The 22267-nt window shown below is 48.3% G+C and overlaps 1 protein-coding gene across 6 annotated transcripts in view; it reads right to left on the bottom strand.

Annotated features, from left to right (window-relative positions):
* Nucleotides 1-22267, bottom strand: part of Ten-m (teneurin transmembrane protein Ten-m) — a 45354-nt gene that overhangs the window by 10328 nt on the left and 12759 nt on the right. For 2 of the 6 annotated variants that reach the window (XM_065433431.2, XM_065433452.2), the window contains exons 3-21: nucleotides 19582-19672; nucleotides 18276-18493; nucleotides 15496-16596; nucleotides 13084-13364; nucleotides 12022-12136; nucleotides 11377-11481; nucleotides 10394-10588; nucleotides 9670-9879; nucleotides 8419-8604; nucleotides 6639-6785; nucleotides 6008-6215; nucleotides 4827-4946; nucleotides 4169-4445; nucleotides 3128-3395; nucleotides 2499-2639; nucleotides 2153-2402; nucleotides 1778-2013; nucleotides 1499-1656; nucleotides 59-1100 (exon numbers count right to left, since the gene is read on the bottom strand). In XM_065433431.2, the coding sequence (XP_065289503.1) occupies nucleotides 59-1100; nucleotides 1499-1656; nucleotides 1778-2013; nucleotides 2153-2402; nucleotides 2499-2639; nucleotides 3128-3395; nucleotides 4169-4445; nucleotides 4827-4946; nucleotides 6008-6215; nucleotides 6639-6785; nucleotides 8419-8604; nucleotides 9670-9879; nucleotides 10394-10588; nucleotides 11377-11481; nucleotides 12022-12136; nucleotides 13084-13364; nucleotides 15496-16596; nucleotides 18276-18493; nucleotides 19582-19672 (5349 nt within the window). The remainder of the gene's footprint in view (nucleotides 1-58; nucleotides 1101-1498; nucleotides 1657-1777; nucleotides 2014-2152; nucleotides 2403-2498; nucleotides 2640-3127; nucleotides 3396-4168; nucleotides 4446-4826; nucleotides 4947-6007; nucleotides 6216-6638; nucleotides 6786-8418; nucleotides 8605-9669; nucleotides 9880-10393; nucleotides 10589-11376; nucleotides 11482-12021; nucleotides 12137-13083; nucleotides 13365-15495; nucleotides 16597-18275; nucleotides 18494-19581; nucleotides 19673-22267) is intronic. The other 4 variants (XM_065433437.2, XM_065433459.2, XM_065433444.2 and 1 more) reach the window with 4 other exon arrangements.

Genomic DNA, 22267 nt, shown 5'->3' with positions numbered 1-22267 from the left:
ACATGTTCATTCAGTGTCACTTTAAATCACCCGGCGATGAATAGATTTGCGGCCTTACCGATCCGAGTGGTGACGTCAGAGCCCTTGATGAGCAGTGACACCGGGTCCTTGCTGTCGCGTGTGACGGTGACCGAGGCGCCCTTGGTGCTAAGGTTGTACGACAGCCGGATGGTCTGGCCGCTGGGTGTGATGGCCTCCGTGAGGCGGCCGTACTCGTCGTAGGCGTACACCACGGAGCGCCCCGAGCTGTCGATTTTGCTGCGAACCAGGCCCGTGCTTCCGTGGTAGTCGAACACGGTCTTGAAGTTGTCCGGCGTTACGAAGCTCTGGAGCAACTTCATGCGCGACATCTCCACCTGGCATTTGGCCCCCTGCGTGTTCTCGATGGTCTTCACGTGGTTGCTGTAGTCGCGAAGGATGTAGATCTTGTTCCCCTCGGCGTCCGTCACGGTGTTCAGCTTTCCGAAGGAGGTGTTCACGTTGTACGTGAACGTGTAGATCACCTTGCCCGTGAGGATGTTGCGCGTCGAGGTGTGCTGGCCGTGCCGGTTGAACGTGTACACCTGCTGGGTCTCCGGAGAGTATATTTCGTAGAGGTGCTGGTCGTTGGGCTTCGGCAGCGACGCGGTGACCGACCGCACGCGGAGGTTGCCCTGGTCGCATACATGAAGGATTCCGTCCGGGGTCACGGTTATCGATGAAATAGTGCTCAGCTTGGACGTGGATGCAAGGAAGTGGTCTTCGTCGAAGCACTTGCAGTTGAGCTCGAGGCACGAGCACTTGAGTTCGGCGCCAGCGAAGCGGCTGATGCGGCCATCGCTTCCGAGCACGCGCACACGATTGACGAGCTGCGAGTCGGACTCGGCGATGTAGAGGTCCCCGTTGGGTCCGAAGGCGAGGCTCTGAGGGGCTTCGAGGAACACGTCCGTCGCGAAGTCGCTCCTTTCTCGCCCTGCCGTTGATGGACAGTGCAGCGGCCGACCGGCGACGATTTTGATGCGCTTGTCTGGCGTAACTCTCAAGACCATGTGGTCGTCAAGAATGTGAAGGGAGTTGTCAAGTGGGTTGATGCTGAGCTCAGTCGGCCAGCGAAGGTTGACCTGCAAAGAGTAGGAAAAGGACTAAGTCCTACCAAAGAGCAAGTGGATGCAAATAAAGAAGGAGCTAAGAAGTCTACTGCAATGAAGAGGCAAAGGAACTGGAAGTTACACATAGTATATGTAAAACATATCAGACGAAAGGGTTATTCGTACAGAAAATACTTAGAGCCTTTAAAGCGTAACGGCGATGCCATTAAAAAAATTATGTCACATGGATAAGGCAGAAGACTTATTAGAGATTTCCGACAAAATGTACACATGAATTAAAAATCCAATGGTTGGCTCTACGTGAGTGGAACCCATTGGATGCTGCATAAAGATGTCTCTCGACAATAAGCCCCTTCTTTAGACCATGAGAACAATTAATGTATCCGTTGCACGGCATGTCTAAAACTTACTTGTGTGAGGGAGAATGTTCCTGTGCATGGAATTGGTTTCCAGTGGTTCTTGTGATAGTGGTCTCCGATGAGGGTATGAATAATTCCATGCTTATCCACCATGCGAATGTTCGTGCCATCGGCGATGAAAATTTCATTGTGCATTGAGATGGCAATGCCTGTGAAATAAGCAATCATCATGAGAAAATAATGTTGGCTATCATCAAAACAGTGTAAGAACTAAGCGCTTGAATAAAAAAAAACAGGACAGCGATGGAGAAGTGTACTGCTGATTTTAACCTTTTGGATAAGCGAGCTTTGCATCCCTCGCCGGTCTACCATCGCCGCACAGCATCTTGTCCCCGGGCAAGCACTTTGCACCGTTTCCAACAACAACCATCACGTTGTTTTTCACATCTGGAATGTCCTTGTAGGTGACAATTTGGAGAATCTGGTACCGCTCGGGGTCCGAGAGGTACAACCTGCCATCAGCCGGGCCGACAGCCAGGTGATATCGGTAGGCTACTTGCGCGGCACTAAAAAGACAACAGAACAGAGGTAGACTTAATATAAGTTTTTCTTGAACGTGTGAGCTCAATGAAACACCCGCGGGTATTCATCTTTTGTCAAGCAGCGAGCACCTTAGCAGCTATTTCAATATGAACCATTTCTCACCTGAGTTCTACAATGGTGCGAATTTTGCCATCAGTGGTAATTTGTCGAATGAGGTTGAAGTCACCAACGTAAATTGAGCCGTCTGGCGAAGACGCCAACGCAACCGGTGCCAGCAATCTTTGTTCTTTGGCAATCCCGTTGCACTGCGGGCAGTGAAGCGGCCTTTGCTGGCCATCGCCCACTGCAGTAAGCATCACTTTGGGCTTGTTCTTTAAGTAAATGTTTGTTCCATCTCCTTTCTGTAGAATGCCTAATAAGAACGAACAAGAACAGCGCCAAAGTGTTATGTGAAACCGAAAGCATCAATGTCTACTTAGTACCGTGTTCCTCTCTGTAACTCACTCACCTTCGTGAAAATTGTATCTGTGATGTATGTCCAGATTCCACCCTCCTATCTCCGATATGCTCATGTCGTGTCCACTCACTTGTGTGGCTTGCACTTCCCATATTACCGATGGACAGTTGCTGTATTCATAACCGACGTACACTGAAAAATACAGGGAACAGACAATGAATTCGTCATTAATTTAAGAAAGTCTCATAGGGTATAGACTAAGAAAATCGTTAGCCCATTCTAACTTTCTACTCTCTACGCAAATGCTAAAATCAAATAGGGTTGACATTATGCTTAGATTGAGATTTTAAGACAGAAAATAACTTAAAGTTCTATTTCTCCCCCTTTTTTTTGTTGCGCTTGAACATTTACAAAGGAGGACATAGGAATAGGGATATAGAACCCCTGAAAACAGAAAAGTCAGGAATTTCGACTTGGTGCAGATGCAAGTGTTCATGTAGGTGCAGCACTGCATGTAGCAGTGCTGCTCAGCAAAAATGATATTGATCTGTTGTCTGCTAAGGCTAAGTTAACATACCTTGTCGAAGAAAAAAAAAAGCCCCACAAGCACGACGTAAATGTAGCACTTCGTTATCTATAGTAATTGCACTGTACGTGCGAGTAAACACATGCATGCTTACCTGTTGCCACAGCAACTCCGTAAACTTTTTGCCTATAGACGTTCCTGCGGTTCCAGGCGTAAGTAAATTTGATTCCTGGGTCAGCTTCAAACTTCTTCTCAAAAAGGATGCCCTCTATCGATATCTTGAGGTGGATCAGCCTCAGAGTCAACGGAATGGTTTCGGGAGTCAGCTGGAGTTGTATGGTGGATAGATAGCCTCCGGCCCTGCTGCTGTGGTAGACGAGGTGCAGGGCAGTCCCAGGTATGGCAATACTTTCTTGCACGACCTGGGAGAATCAGAGCGGAAAAACGTGCAACAACATTGTCAAAGGGCGATCAACCGCTTTGAGAAAGATGCTACGGAAAAATGGTGCATCAAGTTATACCGGCAATTTGTACATACTTCTTATGTTAAAAAAAAAAGCGGATAATTTTTTTCTTCTTTTGTTTTAACCGAGAGCTGAGGTTTAACTGGTACGCTGGGAACTGGCATAATAGGTAAATTGCCCTGCTGCCCCTCCAGTATTAGTGCCTGTGTATCTCAACGATCTCATTGTCTATGCTCCGTTCCATACATAGCAGTCAACGCTGTGGAGGCTAGAAAGCTTTCTTGCAGTGGCTTCGTTCGCACATGGATATAGTTTGATGTTTTTTTACCACAATTGTGCTAAACTGTTCTTTATATATAGCTCAGTAGTACCGAATGAAACAATTTTTAATGCTTAGAAACAAACTGTAGTATACAGCTGCTAATGCGTTGTTTTAGAACATTTTTAGTTTTCTTGTTCTTTTCGGATTTTTTTTTTTGCAACCCGTCGCGAGGAGCCTCACATGCATGTTGGCGCGCAGCGAGGCATGGGCGAATGCCCAGAAAGCACAGGCGGAACGCGCGGAGTGATAACTTTTCTTGACCGAACTTCTTGCCTAGCGTTCATAGCATTGACTGCTATATATGGAACGGAGTATACATTACGTCACAGCAACAGCCCACCAGTTTCGTGAAGTGGCTGTCCAATGAACGTTTGCGAATTCTTGCGCCAAAGGAGAATTTTGAGCGTACCTGCGATTCGGCTAGGACGGCACTTCTCTCCGGACATCCACCTTGGAAACCATGCTTCCAGGTGGCCAGTACGACGGGCCTCATGGTGTCGTAGTCATGGTCGGTACAGGCGAGGCCTCTGTTCTCAAGCGCCTTGTTCTGGCTGAGGCTCATGATCACCTTGTTCATGACAACTATTTCATTCCAAGGCACCATTACAGTTCGCTCGTGAAGATCGAACGGGTCCCGTCGAAACTGCAACGTCACTGCTCCACCACCATTGACCATCAAATCAAACCTGAAATTAGGAAAGAAGCAATGCCATTAAACACGGGCAGTCGGCAGAGGCCTTCTTCTGGAAGTAATGAAATCTCGCAGTTGCCTCACTGGTAAAGAGCGCAGGTAGACAGATCATAACCTAAATGTCTGTGCCACGTCACTTCTAGAGTTATTCAAGTTATTCTAGACATCAGTGTGCAGGAGTGCAATAAATACCGCTGTTTACGAGGAATTCAAATAAAACAGTCAGATAAATAATCTAACGCATTTTATTGCCCTGCAGAAAGACTTCCACGCGTTCTTGATAACACCGGTGAATTTGATCACACCGGCGAATTCGATTACATCGGTTAATTTGGTCACCCCGGTGAATGACAAATTGCAACAAAGAAACACATACCACCCGGAGTCTCTTGTAACTGTGAAGCCAATTAGGCCATCTCCAGCAGTCCCAACTCTGATTCCTTTGAGTGGACTTCCTGAGGAACTCACAACTTGACCTCTGACAACTGAGGCCCGGCTGAAATTAAAAATGCAACCAATTCAATGACAAGCACGAACAGCTCAAAACTCCAGAACAAATTATTGCGGGTATTACAGTGTCCACAAATGCAAGACGACACAGAATGTATACTAGCATGAAGCAACAAGCACACAAGTTCAGAAATGAATATTTACAGAACAGACTTGCAAGGTAGGTTTACGACAGAAGGATAACAGCAGGTGCATGCAAGAAATTGGACACATAAGCACTCAAGCATATTTAGAGATTATGTACTATCGGCCGTGAAAGTTCAGACACTAGAAGTGCCTTCAAAAAGTTTCATCTTCTCTGGAGGCTTTCTGGTTCAGTTGAAAATTGACTTGAACATCGGAACAGTTGTAATACTATCTAAACTGCCCTTCAATTTGAGTGCATTACTCGAGAATAGGAGCTGCATTTTCCCCCGCGGTACCGGTCTAAAGACTTTTATGGCTGGTAGTACACGTGCAACAAAAGCACTTTGAAGACATGACTTTGCAAATAGATAGAGAAACAGGCAAACATGTTGCGTTCATAAATAGCAGAAGAAAATTATCTATATAAGTTTCGTTAAAGCGGACACGACTGACAACCATTAGTCACAAAGGCACATTTAGCATGCATAGAGCGAAAGAGTGAGAACACGAACCTACCTTGCATTGAAATGATTCCGTATCAGACTGAAGCAGCAGGTAAAGAAAGGAAGTCTTTGGTTAATTGATGCAGAGGAAAAAGGCAAGCATGCACGCTGGCGCACAAGTTAGCGAGAGCAGGCTTGCGAATGTTTGCATGCACTGCGCTTGAATGTAAACCAACACGAGGGCAAAAAGGCATTTGCATAGCGCTGAGGCGTGGCAACATCGCACAGGTTATAAATAGCATTTGCTCACGGTTCTTACAAAAAGCTGGCAGCGAGCTGTTAGCTGGGTAAAGCTGTTGCAGCTAAAAGAAAGCATGCGAGCTGGAGACACACACGTACAAACCTTGCTTACAAAAGACTAGAATTGTGAAAACATGGAACTCGAGACCGGCGCGTGAGGCGAACGTGGTTAGTATACCTGTCATTGAAAGCGTCCTTCTTGGCGTAACTCTGCACCGAGTCTTCTTCAATGAGGAACTGCATCCTTTGAAAGAAAGAAGCCGTCACTGCCGGCGGCTGTTTTCGCAGCAAGATGTCCAGCGGGTCGGACGACGCGAAGCAGAGGGGGTTCTTCGTGCACGCCTTGTGCGAGCAGCACTCGCTGTCGGCGCAGTCGGTAAGCCCGTCTGTGGACAAAGAAGAATCGGAACAGCTTGCAGGCGGTTTGTTCGGGACCTTGACACGAGATAACGAAAGGAAAAGAAAGTTACCCCTTGAAACTTAGCGTGAACTTTACATTGGCACCTTAATCACGGTCGTAAGAACGTATCGATAACTAAATTAGTTTCTACTTGCAAAACATCAGAAACATGAAAGGAAACACGCGAGGGCGTGTCATCCTGCACAGGTAGCCTGCCGGAGCCGTCTGTCTGACTCTTTGTACTATCCGTCACTAATTCTGGTTTTCTCTGCCGACGGCACTTTGACGAACGTAATTGCCGAGGAAATAAACGCAAAAAAGTAATAACATAAATAAATAAATAAAAATGAAACAAGCCGCGTCTACGAAGTTCCGCTATAGGTAAGGCAAATAGGACAGAACTACTGACCATTGTCATTGTCAATGCGGTCGTCGCATGTTTTCTCCATGGGAACATTGCAGTCGGGACCATCCCAACCACTGTGGCACTTGCATCGCCAGTCTCCGTCAGACATGATGCAGTCTCCATGACTGTTGCAGCTATGAGGACAGCCCTCTGCAAGCAGCAGAATAATAATAATAAAAAAAACGCGCAATAGGCGAGCGTCATTGAATTGAGCGTAAAATTTCGTCAGAAAAAAAAAATTTCCCAATATAGTCTGTAGTGGCAGACACGTTCGCAAGAAATGACGTTACATTTTGCGTTTCCGTATATTTACATTTTTATATGTCAAAGATACCAACAGAACATGAACCGCAGGCATGAAGGCTAGGGAACAGACGCGTGGATAACGAACATTGTAGCATTTCAGAATTCAAGAATAAAGAAAAATGCAGCAGATCCACCGAGTTGGAATTTATAAACAGCTAAGCTTTGTGTGAGCACACAAATAGTAGAAACACGGGTACACGTGCGCCCTAATACACACAAACACACGCGCGCGCGCACAATTTATACCGAGCCTTTTGTTAATTGAACGGAGTTACTGACTACTAGCGAGTATGACGAACGCCTTGAACGTATCATGGTTTTAGAGGCCGCATGCGCATAAGACGTAGCGCAATTCGAATTCATCCTATCTACAAGAAGAGTTTACTTCCTAATTACCGTTTAGCCGTGGATACGCGAAAACTAGCTTTCTGGCTCTCCTTTTTTTCATTCCCCCGCATGGCCGGCGCCGCCGCTGACGCGGATGAACACAGGCGAACGCCACTGGTGGTGGTGCAAGGAACCCAGCGCACGCGTACTCTGCAGTGATTGGTTGGCCTATTCGGCAAGAGAACAGCCAGACCGCAGCTTCCACGGTCACGAAACCCGGCGAGGTTCGCATCCACTTTTAAAACGGAACTTCAAACGAAGTGGCATCTCGGCTGTGAGGGACGCCATAATGAGGGGTTCAGACTGAATTCGGATATCTGGAGTTTTTTTACCGTGCGCTTAAAATTGTCCACATGAACGTTCTTGTATTTCACACACATCAGAACCTGGTAACCGTGGCCAAAAGTCATTTCCTACGGTTTGCTACGGTATAAGCCGACCTTATAGCGTCTAAAGGGTGGCCGAGAAGGCAGTTTCAGCTAAGCCAGAAATGCAGTGCCTAATGTTCGATGTTCAGAGAGAGAGCAACTGATGAAACAGATGAGAGTAGGGCATTTATGCAATACCGTGATGCGTTATACCGAACTGCCCGATTGGCAACAAAAACTGCCATGTAATTTCTGCTGACATTATCACAACAGATTATTTATGCAATTTGAAGTAAATCTATAGACTCTTTCTTTACTTTTTTTAAAGCTATAAGTCGTTTTCAGAAGCTTATGAACTTTTGGAGTCACACTTTATCTACTGACGCGTACATATGTGTCATAGAAGCCCTGCTGGACGACGATGACGCACCTTTGAACCAAAAGAAGCAGACCTGCTAACAATTTTTGTTTATGGGCAGTCTACCAACCAACCTCATTGTGTCAAAAGGACAAGCCCATAAAGAGGTGAAAAAGTTTAGAAGCCTATAGACGGCCTACTGACTGTTCAAATTAACTTCTATGAAGGCATTATTTGCCCGTAGATTCTCGCGTTCCAGCCTTGTGGTAGTCATACTTCTGGCGCTGTTCGCAGTTCGCACGTCGTCTGCTCCCTCAGGTAACTGAATAACGAAGAATTCAATAACGAAGAAAACGGTGCTCACCGAGCGTGCAGTGCCGACCGTTCCAGCCTTGTATGCAGAGGCAGGTGCCGTTCTTGCACTGGCCGTGTTCCACGCAGCGGATATCGCAGAGCTTCTCGTTGCACTTCAGTCCGGTCCAGCCGTCGATGCAGATGCACTCGCCCCCCTGGCATCTCCCGTGGGGGCCGCAGTCGAGGTCGCATTTCTCTGAAAGATGGCGCACAGACAGCTCCCATTACAGGTCCTTAACTGGCGCACCCAGTGTCACGAGGTGACACCCTCCCCTCCCCCCCTCACACACACACACGCACACTTCCCGGCACATTCCTTTAAAGCAACTCTGAATACATGTCATGTCACATTGCCGCCCCTTATCTACGATGACTGAGCCACTTCGAGGTATGGTCCACACTGTAATACAAGCCGCCTCTCATGATTCGATTCCCCGGGAAGCTAGTTTTGAATCCTGTGCATATATTAGACAACACGAGTCAGCGGGCTCACCACTAATTTCCCTTTTTCCTTCCCTCCTCTCTCCCTGTTATTTTATGCGAAGCATATTACGAGAGCACAACCCAGCTCCTCAGGCGCGGCGGTGTCGCCTTCAATACCACGTGACACCGTGACGTCACGACAGCGGAGAAACGGGGCTCCAACTCGCGCCGTCGCTCGCGGCGTCGCGGCGGTATATAGGCAGCTGCGCTTGCCTCTGCTAGACACTCACGAGGTGAGATGCCTCCTGGAGACAGAGCTGCTCGTTGGAATGAGAAGCGAAGGTTGCGGCGTGCTACAGAGACTGTTTCTAAGTGGCTTTGCTACGGCGCAGCGACTACGCGCCCCGCATCGGACGCGGTGAGCGTCGAGCAACGCAGCGCTCGGCGCGACAACGAAATGTGCGCCTGAGCAAGCGCCGCACGCCTGAGCCGACGCCGACGACACCGGCTTTTCTGCGACACGAGCTCCTTAACGCTGTCGCGTTAAAATAAAGGCTAGTATGCTTCGCATCCTGGGCTTAACCTTAGCTAAGCCACAGCCAGTTTTTTTGTTTTCCTCTTTCCTATTCCCCCGGTGTAGGGTAGCCAACCGGACGTTGTTCTGTTTAACTTCCCTGCCTTCTGCTTTTCTCTTTCCTTCCTTCCTGTGCACACAGTGGACTATCGCGACCTTGACCTCAGTGTTCGTTGCGGCTTCAGGACGCAGCCTATAGCTCTGCCCCGCCGTCGCAGATACCCCAAGGCAACGGCAGGACTCTGAAAACGACATTCAACTGACCTTGGGAGCAATCTGGCCCAGTCCATTGGTCGTCGCAGGCGCAACGCTGAAGGTCCAAGTCGAACTGGCCGTGCCCTGAGCAGTCGGGCAAGCAGCGCAGGGCGTCGCTGTCTGGCTCGCTGCAGTCATTGCTCTTCCAGCCCTTGCGGCACAGGCACATGCCACTCACGCATACGCCGTGGCCAGAGCACTCGGGGTCCAGGCAGTCAACTGCGGGGGCCACATGGCATGCTGAGCGACGTGCCTCGCCTCGCAAGGGACTAAGATGCAAAGTTTCTGTCTACGCCACGGCTGGGGCCAGCGGAGTGTTGTACACTTCAGCCTTCTAAAGTCGCGATATATGACAAGTAAAGGTGCTGCTGCTGCACGCAACAATTTCTACTGAGCGCACTACAAGTCCGAAGTTTGAGCTGTGCTGAAGTGGGTAACACTGTTAAGCGCAGACAAACCCGCCACAAGCGCTTCTACAGGCTGCTTTGTTGTATCGACAGACGAAGTTCGTCGACGACTCGTCTCCGAAGTGGTGCCCGCGGACACCTCCAGGTGTTTCTCGAGGAGGACCGCCGAGTGTTCGCGGACTACCGTGGGAGAACCGTTAGTCTAGAAAACAGGTTTAGTATGCGCTCCAGTCGTTTGTCGTCGCGTGACCGTTATGCTGGACACTCCTGTCGCATTGCGCATGCAGGGGGTGGCGGGAAAAGCAGTAAAAAAAAAGTGCACCTACCTTCCTCGCAGTGGGCACCCTTGTAGCCGGGAAAGCATCGGCACACGCCGTCCAGGCAGTCCCCGTGACCCGAGCAGTCAGCCACCTCACACTCATCTTCGCGCAGCTGGCACTCCCGGCCTTTCCATCCCGGCTGGCAGACACACTCGCCGTTTGTGTATTGACCTCTCCCGCTGCAGAGCACCGGACACACGCCTGCAGGAGACAATGAAGGTTTCGCTTAAAACGTGGTGGATAGCGCAGGTCTTCATTACGCGTAGCAAACGATATTAGGAAACCTAAAGCTTGATGTCGCTTTGATGGACTACTCATTAAATCGACCATTCTTCCAACGTCTAGTGGTTCTTGGGAAACGGAAACTGATTTTATGTGCCCACCGAAGATTTTTTTCATTAGAGCGCTCTTTTTACATCGCCAAAAAATGTATATACACTTTGCTGCTATCATACTCAACATAACGGCATTGTCACGGTTTTTGTCAGTGTACTTTAAGTTCATGAAAACTGAGAGCTGGGCGAGTTGATGTGTTTCCACCCTTTTTGTTGTTTCTATCTTTCTCGTCTACGTCTTTGTCACGCACTTTTTCGTTAAGATGGTACTTTAAGTTCACTGGAAGATAAAGGCGCCACTCATTTAACATAAACTTGAAAGTGCCCGTCTCCTCCACCAACCCAACCCACCCCACGCCTGCAAGTTTTCTAACCTCACCACTTTCATCTAATCACATTCTTTGCTACTGAACTTTACGATATACGCATGTTTCACCCATAACAGCTGGCGCATAACAGCAAATGCTACTAGAATCCACTTTATGAATAAGAAAGAGAAACTTAAAATTCAGTTTTCGGTCCTTCGCAAAACTTTCACTCAAATCAAAATTCTAGATAAGCCCCTACCAAAGAACGTGTTGGTCTACAGGCAGGGTCGGCAATGTTGTGCATGTGTAGCTCAACAGAGGGCGCTTCCAGACAGCAAGCACTTACGGTAGGCGCAAGATTCGCCTGCATAGTCCTGGTCACAGTCGCATTTCCCCATGTTGCAGGTTCCGTGTCCATGACAGTCGTAAGGGCAAGGGAGGCTCGACACATCTGGAAGGCAGGGCAAACAAACGACAGTCGATGTAGACTTCAGCCAGAAATGCGCGCTGAGGCCGACTATAAAGCGGGGATGAATTCGCTTATTAGTACTTCACACGCAGCTTCAGAAGTGACAGTTCCTCAGTTCCGACCTTTTGTAATGGCCTCCTGTTTTTCTAACATTGCTTTCTTATTCCACATGATCCTTTTATGCAAATTAGCAGACAGCAAAGCGCCTGAGGTTTCACGTTTCAATGTTTAACAGTAAAACGCAAGAGGGCAGATTGCCTCAGGTGTATTGGCCGTGCTACCCGCTTTTGAATAGGCTTAATGATGACTCCTATGAAACGGAAGAAATTAGACAGTTTGAGCAATAATTCACTAAAGTATTGTTTGACAGGTAACATCGGCTCTCGTTTCTTCGAATAACATAATTCGATCCGCCGCTTTTCGTTACACATGATTTACTATTGGGACCACGGAAATATCAAAACGGTAAAGTGAGCGAATCCGTCGCAAGGTTATATAGCCCGAAACTCGCGGGCGTCTTACCAGTGGCCACGCTGACGAACGAAATTTCTTGCTGCTGGTCTCCATCATTGTATACCGAAATGTACCAGCGACCATGATCCAGGAAGTGTATGAATTCCATGCTGAAGCTCTCCTGCTGTTGAGACGGGGGAAGGAAACAAAATAGAAAGAAAGCGTCAAAACGAGTGGATATGGTGCGTTCGTACAAACCACGGCAGCAGATATTAGTTGAGTAGGAGTACACTTTTCGAGGTTACATGACCAATTCCTCGCACACTATTGAGCACAAAAGTGCACGTTTTTTCAATTTCTCTTGCCTAGAGCCATCATTTAGATATATTGTTCACTCTTTGTCAACTTCGCAGTATATCGCCATTAGAGTTCCCTATGCCACAAGATAATTCAAAAACTGCTGGAGTGTATCTGACACGTGTGTTCTGTAAAGCTGCCTGCAAGCAACAAATAAAGCGGAAGCGATCCTTCAATCATACCGAATATCTGAAGCCATTTTCTGAATACGCTGCGCCTATGTCATTCCGTGAGCCATACCATGGGGAACAAGACCACTTTTCAGGAGAAAACATCAATTTAAAATGGCACATGGTCGAAAATGGCCCGTCTGGTTACACATGTGCCACGTAGGAGAAATAAAACCACATTGAACAACATACAGGGCTCGCTCGTAATTTATTCTTGCTTTCGGCGTACTAGTAGATACATCGACACACAGAGAGGACACCGAAAGGTTAGTGTGTGTCAACATTTTTTCGTGTCCCGTGGCACTTATTGGTGTGCCAAAGCAGTACTATATAATCTAGTCACACCTCCCACAAAGCCGCCACACGGCCTGCATTTTGTCAACATTGCGCGTTTCGTGACAAGATTCGCTATGAGACAGACCCGTTAGGTTAGGTTACATTAGGTTATAGCAGCCAGGTTATAGCAGCCAGGTTATAGCAGCCAGGTTCCGTCAAGCTGTCCTCGACAACCTCTTCCCTAGTCTTCCGCAGCACTGCTGGCATTGGAGTCGCTTCGAATAAATTCCGATCTCAATGCAGGCGCCCAGGTTGGAAGGGTACGCACCTTGGCCGCCTTGCGGTGTCGCCTGTCCCGCGCCGAGAGTATCTCCGCGAAGTCGTACCGGGTGTGCGTGGGCACGCTGTTGCGGCGGCCGTAGATGCCCACGCTGGCACCCGTGGGCAGCGTGTAGTTGAACTTGACTAGTCCGGGCTCCTGTTGATGGAACTGCACGTTCCAGTGGCCGTACGAGGCGACCACCTTGCTGTGGCGTCGGCCCACAGACATGTCGGCGAACGACTCGCCGCTGCTCGGCGGCAACGTCTTGGGAGGCAGGACAGACGGGCCTGTCGGGCGAGCGCGAAACCAAGTCAGCAGGCGCCGCATGCGTCGCTTCAAACGCGCATTCGTGCACCTTTTCCTTCTCGGGGCACGATATAACCATCGTTCGCTTTTCGTGCACGGCGTACGTGCATTCTTTGTCAGAAGCTTCGAAGTCACCGTACACGTGTCCGGGCCGATTCGTCCGAGCGCGCACGGGGGTCCCGAATTCCGCACCGCGACACTTGGCGAGCCAGAGAACAATTGATTCCCACTATTTTGAGCTTCCAAGCACAAGGTGTGTTACATGCAGGAGCCCTGCTATCGTTTCCGGTGGCATACCTTGTCATTTCGACACTTTTGACAAAGACCAACTATTTGTGGTGTAGTACGTATGCTTATACCTGCTTAGGCTATGTCCACAGCCCGTTCCTTCTTTATTTTTCTATTCCTACCATTTCATATCGCTGGTCATAGAGTGCTGCCTTTCATGAGCCAAATGCCAGCTCTTGTTGGTTGCTTCCGCACCTTGCAGCAAAAGTTTTGTTACACCAAGACAAGTTAATACCAACGTGGCTAACGGAAGAAATAAAGCTTTATCAATTGAGCGCGCGGAACGAGCATCCTTAGTTATACAGCTTATGGTTACTGGCGAACGGGGATATACGTGTTGTGGTAAGTGACACATAGCTTAACGATGCAAAGCGATAGTTCATGTGCCCACAAGTGCAGATATCGTCACGTCCAACACTAGCGCATTACGTCCTGTTCTCATTATCAGCGTCAGTAAACCACGGGAGTGGTCACGGAATCCGAATTCGGTGTCGATGTAGGTGGCTATTATAATATTAACAGCAAGAAACACGCTGTCACCTTGGAAGCAAAAACCATAACGCCATTGATTAAAATGCCATGAATCTTCATATCTCTCAATGTTTCACACAACTCAAATAAAACATAAGGCTCATTCAGTAAAGCATTTAAATGCTCATGTTGTTGCTAGAGAGATTCTGAACAACGCAGAAGTGCTGCTTTTGCTTAGGAACTGTAGTGTTTTGTTTGTAAGTACTCCTTGCTAAAATGTCAATGCGTCAGCCGTGAAATAGAGATTTCTGTACTGCTCATGGTGTCCCACAACCAAAAAAAAAAGATCGAACAATTATTTGTGGTTCGTTTAGAAGATTCATCCCAATTTCTAGCGTTTCCGTGTCTCGTGAAAGATTTCGCTTCTTACAGTCACTGTAACGACGGATGGGATGCCAGAGAGTTGGAACTCGTGTTTGCGATACGTCTCAAGTTAACCTACATTTTTCGTTCTCTCGGTGAAATTTCCGCATACACTCCCAACTCTCACATGACCAATGGCAGCTCGTGTTACTGCTTGTAAGTTTTAGTAAATCGTTAGACATCCCTTTCTAAAACTTTCACAGATAGCACAGAAATAGTTTACCGAAAGACATTTCCGAATAGTGTAGGCTATATGCTGATCACAACAATGGAGACGTCGGTGAAGTTAAGGATCTTACATATTACAGCACGCTGACTTTGGTTGAACGAATGAGGCGTAAGTGTGAAATATATACTAGCAATAATGAGAGAGCCGACTGCAAGAAGCGAAATCACAAGAAACAGGAATAAAAAGAGATCGCAGGAAACAAACGCTGCGTGTAAGCAAGACGTATAAGTAAAAGCACATTGCACGCTGGTATATCGAAGCGAAAGCTACCAGAATACAGTTGTGAGAGAAGGAGAAGCGGTTAGTACGTACGGTACACACCATGGCGACGCGCAAGCGCTGTACAAAAGCAAGCGCTGCTCCGGAAAAGCGGACGAAGACAAGACGGCGAGACAAACGTATACCCGAGAAGCAGACAAGAAGCACGACGGGGTTAGACCATTGCTGCTGGAGGCGGCAGAGGCGCAGGTTGCCGACAGGGACGGAAGCGGAAATGGCGAAGAACTCGTTGAGCAGAGCCAGGCAGAAAAGGCGAAGCGTTTCTGTTTCTCTCCGATTCGCTCGCATTCGAGCACGACTCCAAACATTGGGCGGCGTCCGACCGCAGAACGTTTTCGCCCTTTCACAGAATGTATAGGCCCGAGCAGCCGAAGAAGCCTTGCTGCGGGCGCTCGCTCCGGCATGCGAAAGCCTCCACTTACCCAGATCGGGAGGCCACTCGGTGGACCAGGCGGCAGTGGTAGGGACAGCTTTCGAATGCCCGGAGCCTCCGGCTTCCTTGTCGGCAAAGAGCCGGGGGTCTACGTCCGTCTCGGTGCTGGCATCATGCTCAATCGAGTTCAGGTTAGTAGTAGTGTCCACGTAACCGTCAGTGCGACCGAACGGCATCGGAGTTGGGCCGTCCGGTCCACTTTTACCAACGGTTAAAAACTCGGAAGCGTCCGCACCAGAGAGTCCCTGTTCGTTCGAAGCCTCTTCGCCACTCTCCGACGATACCGACGACGGAAGGGGAGGAGGTGGGGGAGGAGGAAGAGGAGGCAGAGACACACCGCCGCGGCCACCGCTGTCCGCGTCCTGTTCAGGCGCCGGAAACCCGTCGCGCTCGTGTTCGACCACGTTCTTTTCGAGGCCTGTGAGTTCGTCCATGCTAGAGTCGTCGGGTTCGGGACCACCGTCGTCCACATTGCTATCGGGCAACGACATGGGGATCTCATTGCTGGTCGCGTTGTGATCGGGAGAACCAAACAAGGCCATGGGCCGCGGCAGAGGAGGCGGAAGCTCAGTGCTAGCCTCTACGGCTCCCGACCGCTTGACCGGGGGAGATCTGGACGCCTGCGAATCGTCCTGCCACGAAAGCGGGGTGGAATGAGGCGGCTCCGAGTGCTCGCCGAACGAGCGCTTACAGACGCAGCGCATTCGGCTCACGCGAGTAGCCGGAGGATTGTCGGGGATCACGATGACCGTGTCGGCGTGGAACTCGGACTCGTACGCGGGACTGCGACTGCCGCGGTTTCGCTGCTGCGCGCTAGACTCGGATTCGTGAGGGGACCAAAAATGCTGCGGCTCTTCGCCGCTTCCTTCGACAATGTTAGTGGGCATGTCAGTCGGCGCAGGAGGAGGGGAGGCAGGATGCTCTAAAGCCGCCCTTCGGCGGCGCTGTCTGGCCCTGTTGGGATCGAAGTCGGCGTTCGGACCGCGGTGGTACGTACTTTTGTAGCTTTCTCCGCCAGCGGACGCTTCCGCGTCGTCGATGACGACGGGACACCGGTGCTGACCGCCTTGCCAGCTCAGAAAAGGGACTGCTGGAAAATAGAGGACAGAGGAATGCGTGCTTAAGCGACGACAGAAAAATGTAAGCTGCAGCATTGAGCACTTGAAAGTCTAACGTTATCATATCATAAGGTGGTGGTGATATCACCATGTAAAGGTGGTGCTCACCATGGCTAATGTTCTTAAATCCGACCTTGAGCACGTGACTTCCTATAAATATCTTGGAATCCAGCTAAACAGTAATCTTTCGTGGCATGCGCACATCGAATATATCACGATCAATACATAACAGATCTCTTGGCTACATTCGCAGGAATTTTTCAAAAGCCCCACCCCATTTGAAGTTACTGCTCTACAAAACACTAATTAGACCGAAGCTAGAGTACGCGTCATCTGTCTGGGACTCTGGTCAAAAAACACTAGCAGATACCACTGAGGCAGTTCAGAACAGGTCAGCACGTTTCATCCTTTCTAATTATTCCCACACATCTAGCGTTTCCTTAATGAAGTCAAACCTTGGCCTTATTAACTAGCACATTCGAAGAAAAATTTCCCGTCTCTGCCTTTTTCAAAAAATCTTTTACCAAAACAGCTCGCTTAAACAAGACCTCATTTCAGAGCCTTCGTACATGTCGTCGCGTCTTGATCATCGGTTTAAAGTGTTCATTCCTTTCTGTCGCACAAATGTTTTCTCTGACTCATTTCTGCCGAAAACCAGTGCCGATTGGAACCGCCTTCCCACTCCATCGCCTGCATCGAGGAGGCATCATCTTTCAAGACTGCAATAACTGATTATGTTTTGTGTTTATCACCTTAATACTTATAACTGTTTGAACATGTATTTTTTTATTTTTGTACCCACCCCCTTTGTAACGCCCTTCTGGGCCCTTAGGATACTGTAAATAAATAAATAAATAAATAAGAAACCAGCAAACACTGACACCAAGGACAACATGGGGGAAATTGTGCTTAGCAAGTGAAATAAAGAAACGATAAATTACTGGAAATTAAAGTGGTTGAAAAAACAACTTGCCATCATGGACATCTTCAAGCATAACGCTATCTATCTATCTATCTATCTATCTATCTATCTATCTATCTATCTATCTATCTATCTATCTATCTATCTATCTATCTATCTATCTATCTATCTATCTATCTATCTATCTATCTATCTATCTATCTATCTATCTATCTATCTATCTATCTATCTATCTATCTATCTATCTATCTATCTATCTATCTATCTATCTATCTATCTATCTATCTATCTATCTATCTATCTATCTATCTATCTATCTATCTATCTATCTATCTATCTATCTATCTATCTATCTATCTATCTATCTATCTATCTATCTATCTATCTATCTATCTATCTATCTATCTATCTATCTATCTATCTATCTATCTATCTATCTATCTATCTATCTATCTATCTATCTATCTATCTATCTATCTATCTATCTATCTATCTATCTATCTATCTATCTATCTATCTATCTATCTATCTATCTATCTATCTATCTATCTATCTATCTATCTATCTATCTATCTATCTATCTATCTATCTATCTATCTATCTATCTATCTATCTATCTATCTATCTATCTATCTATCTATCTATCTATCTATCTATCTATCTATCTATCTATCTATCTATCTATCTATCTATCTATCTATCTATCTATCTATCTATCGTTCGACCTACCTATGAAGTAGACGAGAGCGATGACCAGAGCCAGAGAGAGGACGAATGCCGTGATGGCGGCACACTTCCAGGAACATCGCGACGAGAGCGTCTTGCGCAGGTGCATCCGAGAATGCGGGAAGTGGTGACCCGGGCCCAGCGGGTGGCGCACGTGGTTGCGGAGTGGTATGCCGCCACCCACTGCCGCACCTCCGGTAGCCGCGCCGCCGTAGCCTAGCCTGCGTAGTGGCGACACACACCACATTCGCAGGCGGCAACAGACACCGCCGACTGCAATGGACATGCACAAGTCTAGCTACGCGTGCTTTAAGTTTCTGGTACGGTTAAGTCTGGATGTAACTAATTAAACGAAACAACGAAACAGACGGAGCTTGATTCACCAAAAATGATGCCGACGGTGTTCATTCCCGTCAAAAGTTGCGTTTCTTTGGGAAAAACGTAAACGCCATCTTCTGAAGCGATTTCGGCCACAATCAAAACGAGGTTGGTACTATCTCGGTGCGCCAGATTTCATGCTTTTGATTCTATTAAAGCCCTCGTAACGTTTCACCATAGCACAGCGATGCGATGACGCAAAGCGTTTCGAAATCTACATGAAGTTTTCAACCAGAGTAAACCAATTTTCCATCCGAGCGGAAAGTCAGTCATGGTTGATTCTGCAAGTTTAATCAGAAATCAAGCAAATATTTACTATAATACAAAAGGCCCGCGCCCGACGGGTATGTTAAAGTACGAACCAATGCTCGCCGATGAAAAAAAGAGTTAAATCGCGTCTGGGAGCACGCACATGTCTAGCTAACGTAATGCGTATATAAGAAGACTGATAGTTTAAAGGTCCAGCGGACGTTATGCTCATGATTATATTCATGGGAGTGTCAGTCAGCCTTATGTGCGCTAAAAATTCTTGCACCGACGCTGCCAGGCGCAGCTGGACTATCGGCAAGCATAGCTAAACCTCTTGTTTACGCTGCAGCACTGAACTTCTTGAACAAACAACCGACACTTCTTGAAAAACAAGAAGTATGCATTGAGGGGAAGAAAAAAAAAAGTTTTTTTTTTTATTTCGGAGCTCGGCCGCCCGTGCCGCATATTGAATTCAAAGGCACGCGGAAAATGGATTTATTTGCGTAGGGAGGCCCAAGCGCTCGCTCAACTTCCTGAGATTTCTTTGTTCTTTATCAAACTAGCAGAGCGTGTATTGACGTATTGATTTACAGATGGTGCTTGGAATGCAGATAACCAGAGATATTAAACGGATAAAAGAAAAAAAAAAGCCAGGCAACCAAGAAAATGCTCGTAAACGCACCTGTCCGGATTCGTCTTTGTCTCGTCTTGGATGATGTTTGACGTCCGAAAGTCTGTTTTGCCTTGCGGGGAGCTGGGGCCCTTGGTCAAGTCTGCAAGAATGAATGCAACGAGAGTAAGACACGGCTAAGGCTATCTTGCAAAAAAAAAAAAAAAAAACGCTCCTAACCGCAACAACTTTCGCATTCAAGGGTGTGATGCTGCGTCTGAACCAGTAAAGAGAACACGCACACCGGAATAATCGTCATGACAGTAATGATAGTAGGGAATTTTACTCCCCTCATTCCCACATATATAGACTTGCAGGGCTCTCGCTCTCTTTGCACTCCCGTCTTCCTTCTCCAATGCTGAGTAGCAGGCCAGAACTTTCATTCAGGCAGGCCTCTCAGCTTTTCTATCCCAATATCCCAATTCTACACGTAACAATACGTATCTCCTTGGGGCAATGGTAAAGACACTAACTTGTTCACCATTGACGTCATCTTTTTATCCCCCGTACCCCTTCCCCCTTGCAGGGTAGCCAACCGGAACTACCTCTCGTTAACCTCCCTGCCTTTCTATGCATCATTCTCTCTCTCTCTGCCTGTCTCTCTGCCTGTCTCTCTCTCTCTCTCTTTCTCTACACATCAGGGACCCGCGAGTCGTAGTTCGTTAGGACAGTCGCACATGGTACGCCTGTTCAATAAGGGGTGCAGTTCAAACGCTCTAAATTGTTGTACGACATGTCTGAAGACGTCATTGTTCAATTTACCATGGCTACACGACTGCGCAGTGAATTGAGCCTAAAGCTCAATACGGTTTATTCTACGGACGGCTGTATTTGCGCGCCGCTGCCTTCTCGTGCATGCGTGTCTGCTGCGTATGTACGTTTTCCAGAAGGAGGGGGGGCGAGTAGGAGAGAAGGGAAATGAGCAATGGTGCAATGACACTGGAGCGACCTGGGGCTCTTCTCTGCTAAGCTCGGCCGTTGTGCAGCTAAGACAGCCAACGTCGTCGCCAACCAACAGAAAGGGAAGCGAAAGGCTTGGGCGGCTCCTCTTCAAAGATTCATGGAGAGCCCGGCAGTGCTGCCTTATCCAAATTCAGAAGCGCGGCAGCGTACCACGCGCGTCTCGCTCCTTTTTTGTTTTGTTTTTTGCTCTCTTTCGTTTCGTCTTTTAACCGTTCCATTCGACCCTTATCCGCGCTGGAAATTTTGACGGGCAGAAGCCCTGCCAGCTGGGGAGAGCGCATCTTCCGCCCAGGATTCTTTACATAAACCCTCCTTTCGACGCGAAGTAAACGAAAATGATACAAAAAAAAATGAATGCGGAGGAGATGGCGTCACGCTAAAGCTGAGGGACAGAAAAGAAAGAGAGGCAGCTTATATGTGCGGGGGAGCGTCACCGCCAAGGCACGTATTTCAGAACGTCTCCCTTAAACGTGTTGTCGCTGGTCCTTACGGTAGTTTTGAATGTTTAATGTTCGGGACACAGCGTACGCCTCGGTGGGACGGGACCGAGAGAGGACGGCGTAAACCCAACGCTGCGGATACCAAACTGAGCAGCGACTGACAAAGCCGAAAAAAGAAATGGTGGTCGTGGTGGTGGGGGGGGGGGGAGGGGGGAGGGGGAGAGAGGGAGCGTTATGCGACAGCAGCAGCAGCGACGGTGGGAGTGTAAAGTACGTCCGGACGAAAAAAGGTAAGCCTATACGGTGCAATAAGGGAGGATCGCTGCTTCAGCGTTAGGCGGCTGTTCGGAGGAGAGCTCGGATGTTAAATGACACTTTGCGGGCTGGCCGCAGACAATGAGAGACACCGCACCGGGCACCGCTTTTTTTTTTGATTACTTCTTTTCTTGCTCTCTCCACACTTCACCTTTACTTTTTAAAACCCGTACTTTATCTGGAAGCCATCTCGCTGTCGTCAGGTTCATGATCGCATTCCGAAAGTGGCTACACATCGGTGAGCTACGGAAGAGAAGCCGTAATAGAGAGCGAAGCAGCCTATGCCGAAAAATTGCGCTCTAAAAAACAACACCGTCATGATCGCTACAAGCAAGAAAGGAAGAAATGTCGAAGGGGGACGAGGGGTACAAAAAGAACTGTATGGTACTCCACGTCTACAGAGCTGAACAACGTGACGGAACGAGAGAGAGAGAGAGACACACACGGAAGCGGGCTACAAAACATTTAAAACAACGTTAAAGGACAGCGTGGGGACACCATTAGTGCGCGGGCCTGGGTTATTCCGCCGGGCGAGCCTGTGGCGTTCTTGTTCTCTTGTCTTTTGTCTTCTCTCATCGTGGGCACCCTGCTGCTGCTGCTCGCATAACGTCGCGTGTTCAGCGAACGCTCTCTCGCTCGCCCACTCACTCACTCTCGAGTTCAGGAGGTCCGGAGCAAAAGTCGAGGCGCGGAGCCATTATCCGCGTGGTTGATGCTGTCTGCTCGGCGGGTTTTCAGCCCCGCGGAGCTAAACTGTGTGTGCGTCCCGGGCAGCAGCAGCAGCAGCACGACCGCTGTAAATTTGCTCCGTCCCTACTCCTTCGCATGCGAGAGCTTTTTTAAATTTTCTTTTAACGGTGCTCGTATTCCTTCGGGGTCGCCCGGAAGCGAAGCGACTGTGGGCGAATGTGCATGCCACTGTAGAATGGCCCGCCGGGACAGCGGCTGCCGCCATTGTTTAGTGCTAGCGTTTTGGACGC

This window comes from Dermacentor albipictus, chromosome 3, assembly GCF_038994185.2.
Source record: "Dermacentor albipictus isolate Rhodes 1998 colony chromosome 3, USDA_Dalb.pri_finalv2, whole genome shotgun sequence".
NCBI lineage: Eukaryota > Metazoa > Arthropoda > Arachnida > Ixodida > Ixodidae > Dermacentor > Dermacentor albipictus.
Note: the sequence above shows the minus strand (reverse complement) of the source record. Positions and strands in the feature narration are given on the sequence as shown.